A 15,132-nucleotide genomic window follows, 5' to 3' on the forward strand; every position below is an offset into this window, starting at 1 on the left:
CTTTGTTCTTCCATTAGATGGCGTCTTTCTGTAAGTTGTATTATATACATACAGCAAAAAATATGTATTTCTTCGAAACACGTTTATAGAGATTGCATTTATGTCTTTACATGACAGATTACTTACACCTGTTATAAATTTTTGCGAATATTTGCGAATTGGGTACAAATAGGTTTACTCCAATCATTTTTTTCGGGAAGGATTGATCAAATAATGTTCATTGATTAACTGCAAAGCTGATGTCAGTTTTATCAGTATAATGTTTGGTACATGTGAACTCAAACTTCAAAGTTACTACCATATTTTTTCAGTATAGGAAATTGAAACAAAATCATTTTTTTGTAATAAATTCCATTTTCTTTTATTTTAATGAAATTGGCGAATCGTTATTGCTGGTTCACAAGACGATAAAATATGTCGTGGGCAAAGTTACATTGTGTGATTTGCATCATTTCCTACCTTGTGCAAAAATACTCCCTATGCATGTATTGCGCGGGGCTAATATTGCTTCAAATGACGACATATTTTATGTTGCGTGCTGCGCAAATTTTGTGCATGTGAACAGTGCCCTGTGTTCTTGCAAAGACTTATGAACTTGTCTCTTCAAATTACACAAAGATAAGATAAAACTTCCTATATACCGAGAGTCTTACATGAGAACTGATAAATTACAAAACTTGTGGCTTGAAATACAACGTTTTGACATTTATAGAACACCGTGGAAGACGAAAGTGTGCGCACAGATGCAGTATGATATCTCACTATGTAAGTTTTAGTTAGATAGATAACGTATAGCTCTTTTTAAAACAGTAGAAAATTTTGTATTAATAATTCAAAGTTACTTCTTCATTAGGTTGCAATATGTGACATTATCATTGTTTTAGAAAGCTCGTTTGATGCAGTGTATTGGTATCGATGAGGTGCTTGTATTATGTTTATATCATTTATTATTTTGACTTTTATATAATGAACAGAAGAACCAAACTAAATTAAAATGAAATAATTTTACGTTGTTATCATGTTATTATGTGTTATTTCAGTTGGTATTCATTTGGCTGGTTGTAGCAGCGGAAGCATGTATGTACTTTGTTTCCATGATATTATTCTTCATAATATAGTACAGAAGCGAGTTTGAAATGTTATTGATTTTAACACGACAAAAAATTATACGTTACGAAACATACTGTTTTCGTAGAATATATATCCCAACTCTTACTGCCAAATTCTATTAAAGCAGTCTTTTGCTATACAATATGTTTAATATAAACGTTAAAACTAATCATTTTTTATATAAAAAGGGGATTCTACAAAGATGCAAATTAGCCTTTTGAGCTCTTTTTACCGAGTTTTACAAAAAAAATGTGCTATTCCCACAGCAATATGCAAAACATCACACCGCTTAATTTACACAGTGAAAAAAGAGCATCATTTTTATACTACAGTTGAAAATAGGCTTGTTAGTAAACTACCTAATGCTAAAGGATTAGAAGGGACCCCTTAACGTTTTGTCAAAGACCCTGCTTCCTCTCTCATATATTCTTAACATGTCCGTAATACAAGGGGTGATTCCAGATGACTTGAAGCGTGCACGGGTAGTTACACAATTAAAAAAGAACGACGAGACGGATGTTGGGAATATCGTCCTGTCTCGATTTTGAGTATTGTATAAAATTCTAGAGAGGGTATTTTTGACAAGTTGGAGGAATATCACCTTGTTGGTATAATCCCACTTGACCTACAAACGTTCTTTGTTACGGACAGCAATTCAATTCTCATAATGAAATTAAAAGCTTGATGCCTGGTTTTCGTCTTACCTCTCTTACAGATGTCAGTTAATTGTTATATCAGGTACATTGGTACATTGTCTACAAAAGCAAATATTTCTTGTAGCGTTCCTCAAACTCCAATATTACGCCCCTTGTAGTCAGTACCAAATAAAAGAAAGACATATACTATCTCTTGAGTGAGGACTTCAATACTTTAAGCGAATGGCGTATTGCTAACAAACATTCTTTGCACCTTGGTAAAACAGAATCCATCCTGTTTGGGCCTGAATAAAAGTTATGGCCCGAGTCCCAGCTCTACATCAAATGCAATTATCATAGCACTGAATTCAAAACTTCAGTCTAATATCTTTTTTTCAACTCTTGATCGAAGTCTTTGTTTTAAATATATGGTAAGGTCTATAATAAGAAAATCAAATACCAGGTTAAAAATCTTCGTACAGGAAAAGTCAGTTTCTCACTCAATGTAGAAAGAAACTCCTCATAGAGACTTCATACAATACCATTATGCGTCTTCTGCTTTGTTCCATAGTTTAACTCGAGATTTAAAACAGATGTTATGGGTAACCAAGAACAAATTTATACGATTACATTAAATTTAAACCCCAGGACACATTTGATAAAGAACACTTTGTACGCATTAACTGGTTACCTGTGGCAAGTAGGGCCAATCAAATAGCTCTATGTCACACTCAAACATTGCCCCTTCTTATATAAGAGAGCAGTTTATTCCAGTTAGTGCTGTACATAAGAACCCCACTTGTTAAAGTTAAGTCTGCTTTTGGCAATATGGATTATTCTTATTCACATGGTAATAAGGTTTGGGTAAAAATTATTCTGCATATAATGGTATTAACCTGTGGAACAGCTTGCCACAAACTATTAGGGATGCAACAGAAGTCAAAGTAATACACCTGATTAGTTTTATTTGACTTATTAATTGTTTTAATCATTTGTAAGGTTCCCGTACGATTTTATTCTGATACATTTATTCTTTGCTAGTCATTTTTTTGTCATGTTTCATTGCATGATTTTACCATAGTAAGTTTCATATTTTACATTCAAGAATTTAACTTCATGTATTGCATAAGGTACATTACTGCGCACTTGGACTGCCCAGGCAGCGTATTGGTATCCTTATTTTACTAGATGATATAGCAATATTAGTTATATATTTTTTTTTGCCGAGTGGTTAAGGTCGCTGACTTCAAATCACTTGCCCCTAATCAATGTGGGTTCGAGCCTCACTCGGGGCGTTGAATTCTTCATGTGAGAAGCCATCCAGCTGGCTTACGGAAGGTCGGTGGTTCTACCCAGGCGCCCGTTCGTGATGAAATAATGCACGTAGGGGCACCTGGGGTCTTCCTCCACAACCAAACCTGGAAAGTCGCCATATGACCTAAAATTGTGTCGGTGCGACGTTAAACCCAACCAAAAACAAATAAGTGTAAATGTCTCATATTAAAACAAGAAATAGATAGGTTTCAACTTGTTAAAAATCTACAAACATGTAATTACACGCGTTTTAAGGATTTTGCTGTTTTGGCAATAAAAGTATTCTAAATTCCATTATATAATATATACTAGTATTCACGTGTATTGTCTTTATGTAAAAAGATTATTAAGCCACATCGTGTTATTTTACATTCCAGTATTGACTTTAAATATTTAACTTGTTATTTCAAAATTTGAAACTATTTTTTTCCCTTAAAACCCAACTATGTGACAAGTGGTTTCCGGATCAGCCATAACATAATCGCAGAATTTGGCGGCAAAAACTCATCACCGCAACAAAAACAAATAAACCAAAAACACAAACATGTAAAATTGAATAACAACGCGGTTAATATATTTAAGAAACCATAATAACGATATTTTCATTCAATCACTTCCATTGCAAAAATTATAAATTTAGTAAAAACAAAGACAAATATCAAACAGGGAATGCCACGTACCAAAATCGCAGCCTCCCCAAAACGAAACCTACAGCACGCAGACGTGCACACCACAAACACACACACACATACACGGGCGCACACACAAAGCCAACACATGAGGACAAAACGAACAAACAAAGGAACACACACACATACACGCACACACACACAAAGCCTACACAAGAGGACAAAACGTCCTAAGCCTAAGCCTTTTAAAACTATGTCACAATGAATAAAACAGGAATTGAAAACTTTACAGTGAAAACAAGATATTTCGGCATATCACATATCACAATTAAACAAGAAATAGTTTCACGTAATACCATCATCTAAACTATATAAGATAGATTTTTGTTCCTCTAATGTTTAGCTTTGATATATGGATAATCCAGGTAGGGTTAATTGACAATATCAAAGCTGACGCCGTCCTTTTTGTAAAACATTGTTTTTCTAAATGATCTTATAAGGTATAAGATTTGTTAAGATGTGATCTGTTTTGGATAAAAGTGTTCCTATTGAATATAATATAATTTCATCAAGGAATTTCTAAATGAAACGTTTTACAGGGTCTGGCGGAAGACAATTCGTATTCGCTATCCCCCAACCGTATAGTCAAGGCAGCAATGAATACTATTTACACATGTACATATCGGCATCTGAAACAACTAACATTTTCATCGAAGCTCCTTCAATATCAATACGTACAAACAGAACGATACAACGAGGCACAACAATTGTACCTCTACATGCCCGAGCAGCTCTTTCTACAACGGCGGTTAAGGAGAGGAAAGGAATTCACATTCGTAGCGACAAGCCTATAAATATATATGTCGTCAATCACGAAGAAGTCTATTCAGACGGTTTCCTTGTCCTCCCATATAATGATATTTCAACAGGATACTACGTTAGTTCATATGCTCCCAACACAGCTAGCGAGTTTGCTGTCGCTTCAGCATTTGATAACACACATATTAACATTACGTTACGGCTTCAGCCTCATAGTTCTGTCACGGTTAACCGTAACACCTATTCCGATGGACACACGTTTAGTCTTACAATGGATAGATTAGATGCATTCCAGATAAAACATAGCACAGCTGATGTAACAGGAACGTTTATTAGCAGCGATCGGCCAATTGCAGTCACTTCCGGAAATCAATGTGCTCAGATACCCAAAGGTCAGGATACATGTGACTATCTTGTAGAGCAAATGCCCCCAGTTAACGCATGGAAAACAAAGTATATAGTCGCTTCTTTCAGAACGAAAAGGCACTTTCGTATTCGGATAATAACCTCCGAAAATGCAAACAGAGTTTCAATAGGAGGTTTTGTACGAGCAACACTTAATCGAGGCCAGTTTTACGAGTTTTCGATAGAACAGGATTATATTTCTGTGGTAGAGGCGACGCATCCAGTTCTTGTAGTCCAGTATAATGAGAGACATACAATCGATAACGGCATTGGAGATCCATTTATGGTTACGATTCCATCTATAGATCATTTTGTCGATGACTATTTTTTCAAGACACCTACACATTTTGACAGCCATCATGGATCTATCACAATTTTGACAAGTAAAGTCGATGGCCTCCGTCTCGATGGCAATATATTAAGCAGATTAGACGAAAAACAAACCAATTTTACAGCTGAAGGACAAACACATGTAAGTCTTACAATTAAAGTGACACATAGGTCTTGCAAACAAAATTCATAATGAAATCAAGTATATTAAGGAGCAGAAACGTACATTTGCTCATATGCAAAGATAAAGATTATGTAGTTTACCTATTCGTTCGTTTACCACCGTCGATGAACAGGCTCAGCCAAACCTAGCTTGTAACATTTCAGTTTTGTATTGGCGGGCGACATATAGAGTTTCCACGTTTTCTATGACGTATTGTGCTTTTCACTTCAAGCATGCTCCAAGTAGTTGTAAATTTAGTGCTTCTTCATTTTTTATGTCTTTGATTATTTATGTTTCGTGCCATATTTAGATTCTTATCGCGAGCAATGATAACAGACATAACTAAAAGACCGTAAATTGGATTGAGTTTTCAAATGTTTTAATTCGCATTGCGAAGCATGTGTAAATCTTCTGGGACATGAGCACTATTAATAAATTACAGAGTTACAGCGTACTGAGATTTGAAATCAGCAAAGGTTCTCACCACCTGACACATGTTGAACCCGGAGTAGCCTTTGGCATGATACTGTATGGTTATAAACACACAGATTCGTACGGCCTTCCTCTTTGTTGGAATATGAATGGTCAGCTATTACTTATTAAAACGTTTTCTTTTTATTCTTGAAACATAAAAAAAAATGAAAAAGAAAATCATTTAATTTAAAGACATACTAACCTTTATTAAAAATGTGTTTTAACTAAATTAATAATTCAGACTGTGACCTCGCTTAAAAAAAAATCGGTTATTGTTATATGATCTTTCGCATGGTCGACATTCCTTAAGAGTAGATACATTTTCTGGTCCGTTTGGTCCATTCAATAAATGTGTAATAGAGTTGCACTTAAGCCGCTGCTAGTGGGCGTGAGAGGTGTTGCACATTTCAGTTCCTCTCATGAACAGATTCAGTTAAACAGAGTTTGCAAGCATTCTGCTACTGCTACTGCTTCTGTTAATGCTGTTGCAAATGCTACCGCAACTATAATTTGTTGAACCTACTACTACTTCTGCTGCTGCTGCAGCTACTGCTAGTCCTCCTCATACTACTACTACTGCTGCTGCTGCTGCTGTTGCTGCTACTGCTACTAGTGCTACTGCTACTACTACTGTTAATTTTACAGCTACTGCTACTGCAACTGCTACTGCTTACTATCATTGTTTAAAGAAGGTAGCGCATTAAGTAATATAAAATTAGCCATATAGATGTAATGTCCTGGTCACATAAATTTGCTCACGTTTTCCAACAGGTACATATATAAAAGACGTTAGGATTGTCAATAATACAAGTTCGAAATCCGGTATCGTTGAAATGCTTGTCAGTGGTATGTGGACGCCGGTTTGCAGCGGCCGCCTGGATAGCAATGCAGCTAAAGTAATCTGTAAAACCCTTGGCTATGACAAGTATGGATTACCGTATGTATTATACCTGTATTACCATTCTATATATATTATAAATTGGCACTTGGGGTAGAGCTTGAACAGGTTACGTAAAAAAAGTTTATAACCAGACTGTATGACGTGACCTCAAAGGCTACCTAGGTGAACTGTATTACTTTTAAATTAAATTTTCCTAATGCAGCCGTCATATATATCATTGGAAAAGGAAATGAACTCAGTACATAATAATGTTGAATTTGTATGATTTTAAATTAATAAGAATGTATAGTATGACATGCGATATTGTTTTTACTGCAAAATGTCTCGCATCATATCGTTTTCTTGCTTGTAGGGTAGCAAATATTTGGCTTCGTATCATACCGTCTTGTTACGCGTTGCAAAGTGACATCAAACCATTGCACGGGCAATAAAATGGCGGCTTTACCGTGAACCTTAAATGTTTCAATACATGTTAAATTCATCTTTTGATACCAGATATTAAGTTAAGGAATAACTTGTAACATAAGTTGTAGCGATCCACTGCGCATAGAATTCGTGTGATCGAAAAAAAGTGAACCACATTAGGCGCAGTAGTTCTGGGGAAGTGTCTGAATCCTTACCGGTCATTGATTCAAATCCTGGATCATAAGCGTAGATTTTACTGTCTTTTTAACTGTGCACGAATACTAGCTAGACCATCATGAAACAGACAGCAAACGTAATAGCAAGTTGCAGCCCTAAAAAAAATAAAAAAAAAAAAAACAAGTTCACGATACAGGTCCCCTGGCTTCTTGTTTATACATACGACCAGTCCGAAAGTTTGAATAGATGCATTAAAGAAAAAAGTAAAAAGAAAGATATTAAAATGCTGATTTGACAAATTATATTGGTAATAATCTGATATACAGTGAAACGGAAATAAATAAATGTTATAACTTGACATGGTACTTTTCTCATTATGATATTTTACATAGAAATTGCAAAACAATTGTATTATGGTATTAGAATAGGATGCAAGATATGTTTGATTAAACATAATATACAGTCTGTAAGTCTGTAGTCCGTAGTTCGAGTATGCATCAAAGTAAGCTAAAATCACTATCAAAAGACGACCTGAGTGAATGTGAAAAAATATTTTGTTAATATAAATGGTGTTTTAATTCAAGACAATCTGAAACATACAACGACACAAAAAGGAAATGAAACATTGGTATCCTAATGTAAGTGGTCTCTTAACAGATGCGGTATCTCAAGAATATTTGTCTGCATATTTCGGTGTATATATTATTCTAATAGGCTTGTCTCTGTTAAAACACTCTTACGCTAGAATTACGTCATGTTTACGTGCGGTGACATCAAAGTTTTTGTTGCGACCAAGAAAGAGCGCTAATATATTTTATATAGTGTTTGAGATTAATGACATGTTAGAATCGAAATAATTTACAGCACAAGCGTGCTTTAAGACTATTTATACACTCGGGTGGTAATACGTCGTTCAAATAATTTCACTCGGGCTTATTTCTTAAATAATGCACACATTCAAGTTATCTAATACAGTAACTTTATGTTACCTGTTTTAGTAAGCAGCCAGTGACAACGGTATCATACCAAGGACATTCGTCATCATTTACAGGCTTACACAATATGTTGTGCACTGGTGTGGAAGAATCGCTCTCGAGATGCAAAATTTCGTCATCTGATATGAGTACCTGTCCCACCTCAGACGTTGTTGAAATAAATTGTGGTATAAATATCAATTTTATATTGGTAAAAATATTCATAGCTATTTAATAATCGTTTCTGTTACAAATTCTGTAATATGATATGGAACATATTTTATATATTCAAGTTAGAGACTAAACTTGGGATAAGACGTTCGAAGTGAGGATAGTATCTTATTTGCTGGAGCAATGTAACGTTCGGGAACACTAAGTAACAATGAAAAGCCCCAAAAAAAATAAATCGTAATTTCATTACGATTGTTTTCGGCTTTTCATTTTTATTTCATGTTCTTACTGGCTGAATCAAATTCTCATATCTAAATTATTATTCTTTTATATGTTTCTATACTGGTTTAACCATTTTGATTACGCCAATAACATTATCTTCAGCACCATCACTGAAAGAGATTATACAAACGACGTGCTCACCAACAACCTGGAATGTAACAGTCGATATGGACAAGCTTAAGTACAGGTATATATGCTAGTATTATTAACAGTACTTTTAAGTCTTAGAAATAAACAGCGAGAGATTGGAAACAGTTCTCAATTTTAGAAGTGTTTCCTTGTTTTGATGACAGCATTACTACACTTACAAACAAATTACATGTATTACCCCAGATAACGATCGTGTTAGTTGTGAGAACGCCATTAACTGCTGTTAAGGTATAAGACCCCTAATAGTAATGTTTTACAAATGGCATTTGTTTGGTATCTTCTTAAAGTTGACCGTGTTTCGCACTGAGTTGCAATTTTTTAACAACTTTTACCGTGCCGTTTTTGAAAAATTTTGTATAATTTATGGTATTTCCTTAAGCTCAAGTAGAAACAAACAAAGTGATGGCCACTGTCCAAAACATTTGCAGAGAATTCATTACATCATTAATTCTGATAAAAGAAACATCAGCCTATTGGTAAATTATTATAAAACATAAAATAAAACTGTAAATATAATTTTTTCTAGGGTGTCTGAAGTAAACGGATTTAATGAGACAGAATTCTAACTCAAACATTAAAAGACTGAGGTCGAATCCTGCGGTTCTGTTTTGAATTTTGCTCACTTCCTTTAAAAATAACCTTGGGGCAGAAGTTAAACCAACCTACATTTCTTCCACAATATGTAATCTAAAGAGTGAAGGCAAAATAGAGAACTTTTACCGCATGTAACTCAGTATTTTTAAAGATGTCTAACTCTACCCCTTCTGTTTCAGAGGTAAATTCACTTTGAACAGCAAGAAATCGCTTATCAAATGAAAAATTGCCATTTTTGTACAATAAATCAATAATAATTCTTAAAAGAAGTAAAAACGTTCTAGAAAAAAAAAGAAAAATAGGGGGAAAAATTGGTCCCAGCGGGACTTGAACCTACGCACCCCTGAAAATTGCAGTCAAAGTAGGTTTATTGTAGGAATTGAATTGAATACTCTTCGAAAAGAAGGTTCTCTATTACGGGTCTAATACCTTACTCAAATGAAATGTGTTTGTGCCGATTAGTTTAGAAACACAAAGTTGTTTTCAATGAACTGGGAATGATTTCCCTTTTTAAGATTTCCAGGGTCTATTGCTTCTGATATTTATCTTGGTGAGAACACCTGTACGGGAATTGAAACTGGACATCAGCTTGTTTTTTATCACGACATACACAGTTGCCTTACAACAAAAACAGTGAGTATTTATATTCTATCTTTTAACATTTGCAGTGTTGTAAAAATTTAAGAACTTCTGATAATATGGACGTTAAAAAACAACCCGAATCATATATTAGATAAGGTATATGATCCTGAAAACGTATTAATCTCTATTTGCACTTAAAAATTATAATACAAAGGCAATATTGATTAAACTATACATTTGTATAATAATATTAATTGATGAAGTTACATATATCTTTCTATTTTAAAATCATATTGGTCACATAATGTCAACGGAAATAGAAACATGAAAAGTAGGGCGATACTTTCTGCAAAATCTACAAGATGGAGTCCCTTACCTATCTAAGGGGCTAGTTTGGTTTTACATCATTGCAAACTTTTTAACTCTCAGCTTGTGTTAGTGTTTTATCATTCAATTTAAATGTAATGTAATCTGCTTGCTTGCATAATTGGAAGACGACGGAGCAAGAGCTTGTGTTTAACAGCCAACTTGTGTACGCTTACCACGATCCGCACTATACGTTTATCATAAGAAGTTTTAATTGGACAGTTGATCTACACTGCCATGTTCCAAGAGACCAATCAGTGCATAGTAACGTCACTTACAATCAGAAAACTGACAACGTGGTGACAGTATTAAATTCAAGCAGCCAATATCAGATCAGCACAAAGTTTTTCTCGGATCCAAACTTTATGCAGGTTGATATCTATGTTTTGTTAAGATAATTTATTACGTCTTATCAAAAAACCTGATTTTTTAAATTTCATTTTAGAAAGAACACATTTATCTGTGCTAGATTGAAAACTAATGAAATATATTAGTGCAGATGAAAAATAAAACTTTTTTTTAAAAAATCACATATAAAGGTCAATGATTAAGCAATTTACTACAGCACATGACAAGTAAGTGTACATTTTTAAGGGCATAAATTATATTAAAGACGTTTATGATAAGGAAAATACAAAGTATTGTTTGTTTGTTTTTGGTTCAACGCCGCTTTTCAACAGTATTTCAGTTATGTAACGGAGGGCTGTTACCCTAACCAGTGTTCTTTGATTCCAGTGCAAACCTGTTCTCAAATCGCAACGGCCCGCCCGAGGATGGGACTCACGACCCCGCGATCCTTAGATCGACGCGCTGTCTCTCATACCATACCGATCATCCCCTATACAATGGAAGCAAAATTACAGGCAAACAGAACTGAAATTGCCCAAAGATACAATATCAATATTCAGCTGGTCATTAAGTTATACAAACCAAATATGTTGCTATATTCCCATGAACAAGAAATAAACAACTCTGAAAATATGTGGAATAAATTGGATGAGTCCGAAGAATAGTCGTGTGTCTTCATAATCCTATTTCAATATACTACCGACACAAAAGTAGGATAGTTCAAACATACATTCCTATAAACTATCCGCTTCATAAATTACTTCCTACTTGAGATAGTTCTACACGTTCGGATAAAAATTGCTTCTACAATGTAGAATTTGATTAAACTCTTCAGAATGATTCTCATATTTCAAGCAGATTTTAAGACATTATTTGGAAAATACTTAGCGCGTCAGATGTTTTAATATCATATTTTAACCTTTAAAAGATGGTAACGTAACGTTGCCATTAATTTATAAAATGATGTTCATTTCCCTACGCCAAATCCAGGCTTTATTCTACGTTATCCGGATAGATGACATCACGCCATTACTTTCGGTTTATCAAACGTACAGAACTACATCAATGTGGAATTATGAATTTTTGTCTGTATGGCGTTTTTAGTAGTCAACCAGTCTGGCAAGATGCACACGCTTCTTAAGAAACAGTAGTATAAACATGCAATTCAATTATAATAGCATAATAGTTTTTTTTTTATAGTAAGCAATGTAAAAACAAATGCTATTATAGATGTTTTACTAATAATGGCTAAATTCTTCTTATATAAGTCCAAATCACATAAAATCCACCTATACATTTCAACCTTTGTATCAGAAATAAAACAACACAAAAAAGCAATCTGAATAGCGACGAATAAACATTATGCTGAACAGAGCTAGGTAAACATTAATCCAGTAAAATGTCATATTTATAAACGCACAGCTTGAAAGTTTACATAAATGCTAATACGTCTTGAAGACTTACACTATTCTTTACAAACGCTTTTATTTGTTTCAATTCTTCTATATTTGCTACATCTAGTTCTGTATCCTAACGTCATAATATGTTATTCAGACACCTGTTGCTCTTTGTTCAACATTCAAGTAAAATATTGCATTTTGAATTATCTATTAAAATTAATGGCAGGAGCAGAACTATTTTCAAATTATTACATTTGTTCCATATTTGAACAGTTTCTACCACCTTCTAAGCGTGTATCAATAAGTCTTGAGAAAACCATGTAGGGAAACTGACTTGCTATTTTGCTACACAGTTACATTGTAATCAGTTATAACAACTTCCATGTCTTGGTTAGATATGTGCAATAAGTGTCCACCCATACGGCATACATCATAAAGAAAATATGTAGAAATACTAATTGTCAATGAATGACCCTTTTCAGACAATTTCCGGTAGTCCAATCAATGTACCAATCGGCACTAACGTTTTTGTCAAATCGTTTGTTCAAAACACGGACTGGACAATAAAAATGAGGCTACATACATGTTACACAACAACACCAAACGGAGCAGACAGTGGAAGATATTACTTGATCAAAAATGGGTTTGCGAATATTAAGCTATACTTTTTATACGCCCGTCTCTGAAGGAGCGGGGCGTATTAGGTGAAACCCGTGGCGGTCGGCGTCCAAAAGCATGTCCGCTCTCTAAGTCAAACAGTCTTCATCCGACTTTCACCAAACTTAGTGACAATATTTGTGTGCATAATATCTCGGCCAACTTTATCAACCAGCAAAATCGCCTCAGGTACTCTTGAGTTATGGCCTTCAATTACACGAAATCTGCAAATTTAGCCCTGTCCGCCCTCTAAGGCAAACCGTTTTCATCCGAACTTCATCAAAGTTGGTGACAATGTTTGTAAGCATAATATCTCGGCCAAGTTCGACAGTCAGCAAAATCGCCCCAGGCACTCTTGGATTAACGCCCTTGAATTACTCGAAAAACTGCGAATTTAGTCTTGTCCGCCCCCTAAGTCAAAAAGTTTTCATCCGATCTTCCACAAAGTTGTAGATAATTTTTGTGGGCATAATATCTCGGCCAAGTTCGATAACCAGCCAAATCGCCACATGCACTTTCGGATTATGACCCTTGAATTACTCGAAATCTGTAAATTTAGCCTTGTCTGCTATCTAAGTCAAACAGTTTTCATCCGATCTTCATCAAACTTGCTGACAATGTTTGTGGGCATAATATCACGGCCAAGTTCGATAACCAGCCAATTCGCCCCATGCACTCTTGGATTATGTCCCTTGAATTAGGCCAAGTTCGATGACGGGCGTATTTTGTGACAGTCTGCCACTCTTGTTCACAGATATTCAAAATAAATGTTAAGATATATAGTCCACCTGGTAATGTCAAATTTTGCCAAATGCATTTACCAGGAATGAACATATTTTATTAAGCCCTTTGATAAATATGTTTCTTATATCGCTTAATCCATTATCAGCTTATGTGAATTTACATTGTACCTCTACCAAGAATACAGATATGTGACATTTCTGCCGTGTCGTAACAATTTTATTATTTTACAACTTTGTACATTGTAGGTGCGAAGTTGACACCAATACACATATCTTATCACAAACCGACCACGAGACTAAGTTTGTGTTCAAAGTGTTTGAGGTGACCACTAGCAAGAATCTGTCAGTGAAATGCGATGCAGTAATCTGTGACATGTCAGACGCTTCGTCTTTGCAACAATGCGACCAGCACTGCATATAATATTGCTATGAAATGCAATTAAAAAAAAGCTTTATTAAATGAAAAAAAGAGTTGACATTTTCATTTGGTATTTTGCATGCACATGTTTCATCGTCTCAAGTTCGAATTGCGCAATCACCGTGATATAGCTTATTAGTTTCTCTTAAAACATTAATTATACGTTTGACGCAGTTAGCGTGGACATATTTCTTCAAGCAAGCAACATGAGCAACTTCAAACTCTTTTAAAACTATAATGGAATACAAAAGCATTATAAATAAGATGTTTTATTGCAATCATGATATTTGAACAAGAGCATTTAATTAAATAAACAGATTAATGGACAGAAGGAAGGGGTGCAAATGTCTGTTGGATTAGTTGCAAATACCTTGAATGACACGGATAAAGACTACTCTTGATTCACTAACTTCTTGTTTATAAGAAATTTACACAAGACACATCATAAAGAGTGTTCGCACTGCGTCAATGAAGGTTGAATAAATAATCGCTTCTGAACTAATAAAAGCATTGGTAAGCATACAAATCAATCAAATGATGTTGTTCTCTTGACAAGTGTCAAATATGAGCAGTGTTTGCTGATCTCATACTCGTTTTTGTTTATAATTATGGTAATATATGTATGAACCGAAATGAATACGTCTATTAAAACTTATTCGCACTTATCTGTCATATGTTGTATTCCGTTTACTAGTCCTTTTCCGATTAAGTTTGGAAGGAGGTTGATTTTACCCAAGTGCTTGGCACTACCTAAAGCCATGACGGGAGGTGCTTTTGGGATCTTTTGTAAGCATCAAAGCATGCTTGAAAAGTCACCATATGATCTAATTATTGTCTGTATGACTCTAATCCTACTCCAAAGAATCGGAATGTGTGCCATTATATTGTGAATCAGAATTTATAATAAAACAGGAACACTGAGAATCTATAATGGTAGCTGTACTTCTCTGGATAACATGAATCAAGGGAACTAGTATAGATGTTCGCATTTTAAATTATATGTTACAAATTAATTCAGAAATGAATGCTGTTTTTTGTGCATATAGATGGGTATAAACAATATTTATACTTATGGAAAATCCATG

At 34.6% G+C, this 15,132-nt stretch overlaps 1 protein-coding gene across 1 annotated transcript; it reads left to right on the forward strand.

Moving 5' to 3' along the window:
- Window positions 1-644: 644 nt before the first annotated feature.
- Window positions 645-14,100, forward strand: LOC123541413 (uncharacterized). Its single transcript, XM_053526899.1, has 11 exons — window positions 645-765; window positions 1,041-1,077; window positions 4,288-5,384; window positions 5,848-5,989; window positions 6,651-6,816; window positions 8,361-8,524; window positions 8,892-8,976; window positions 10,049-10,166; window positions 10,610-10,852; window positions 12,712-12,872; window positions 13,876-14,100. The coding sequence occupies exons 1-11, from the start codon at window positions 751-753 to the stop codon at window positions 14,048-14,050; spliced, it is 2,403 nt and encodes an 800-aa protein (XP_053382874.1). The 5' UTR covers window positions 645-750; the 3' UTR covers window positions 14,051-14,100.
- The last annotated feature ends 1,032 nt before the right edge of the window (window positions 14,101-15,132 follow it).

The sequence above is a fragment of the Mercenaria mercenaria genome, chromosome 16 (genome assembly GCF_021730395.1).
Source record: "Mercenaria mercenaria strain notata chromosome 16, MADL_Memer_1, whole genome shotgun sequence".
NCBI lineage: Eukaryota > Metazoa > Mollusca > Bivalvia > Venerida > Veneridae > Mercenaria > Mercenaria mercenaria.

Bases quoted from the DNA above. Each gene is read 5' to 3' on its own strand.
- LOC123541413 (XM_053526899.1), top strand. The intron at 10,853-12,711 runs GTTGATATCTAT...GACCCTTTTCAG, and splicing joins CGGATCCAAACTTTATGCAG to ACAATTTCCGGTAGTCCAAT. The intron at 12,873-13,875 runs GTTTGCGAATAT...TGTACATTGTAG, and splicing joins TATTACTTGATCAAAAATGG to GTGCGAAGTTGACACCAATA.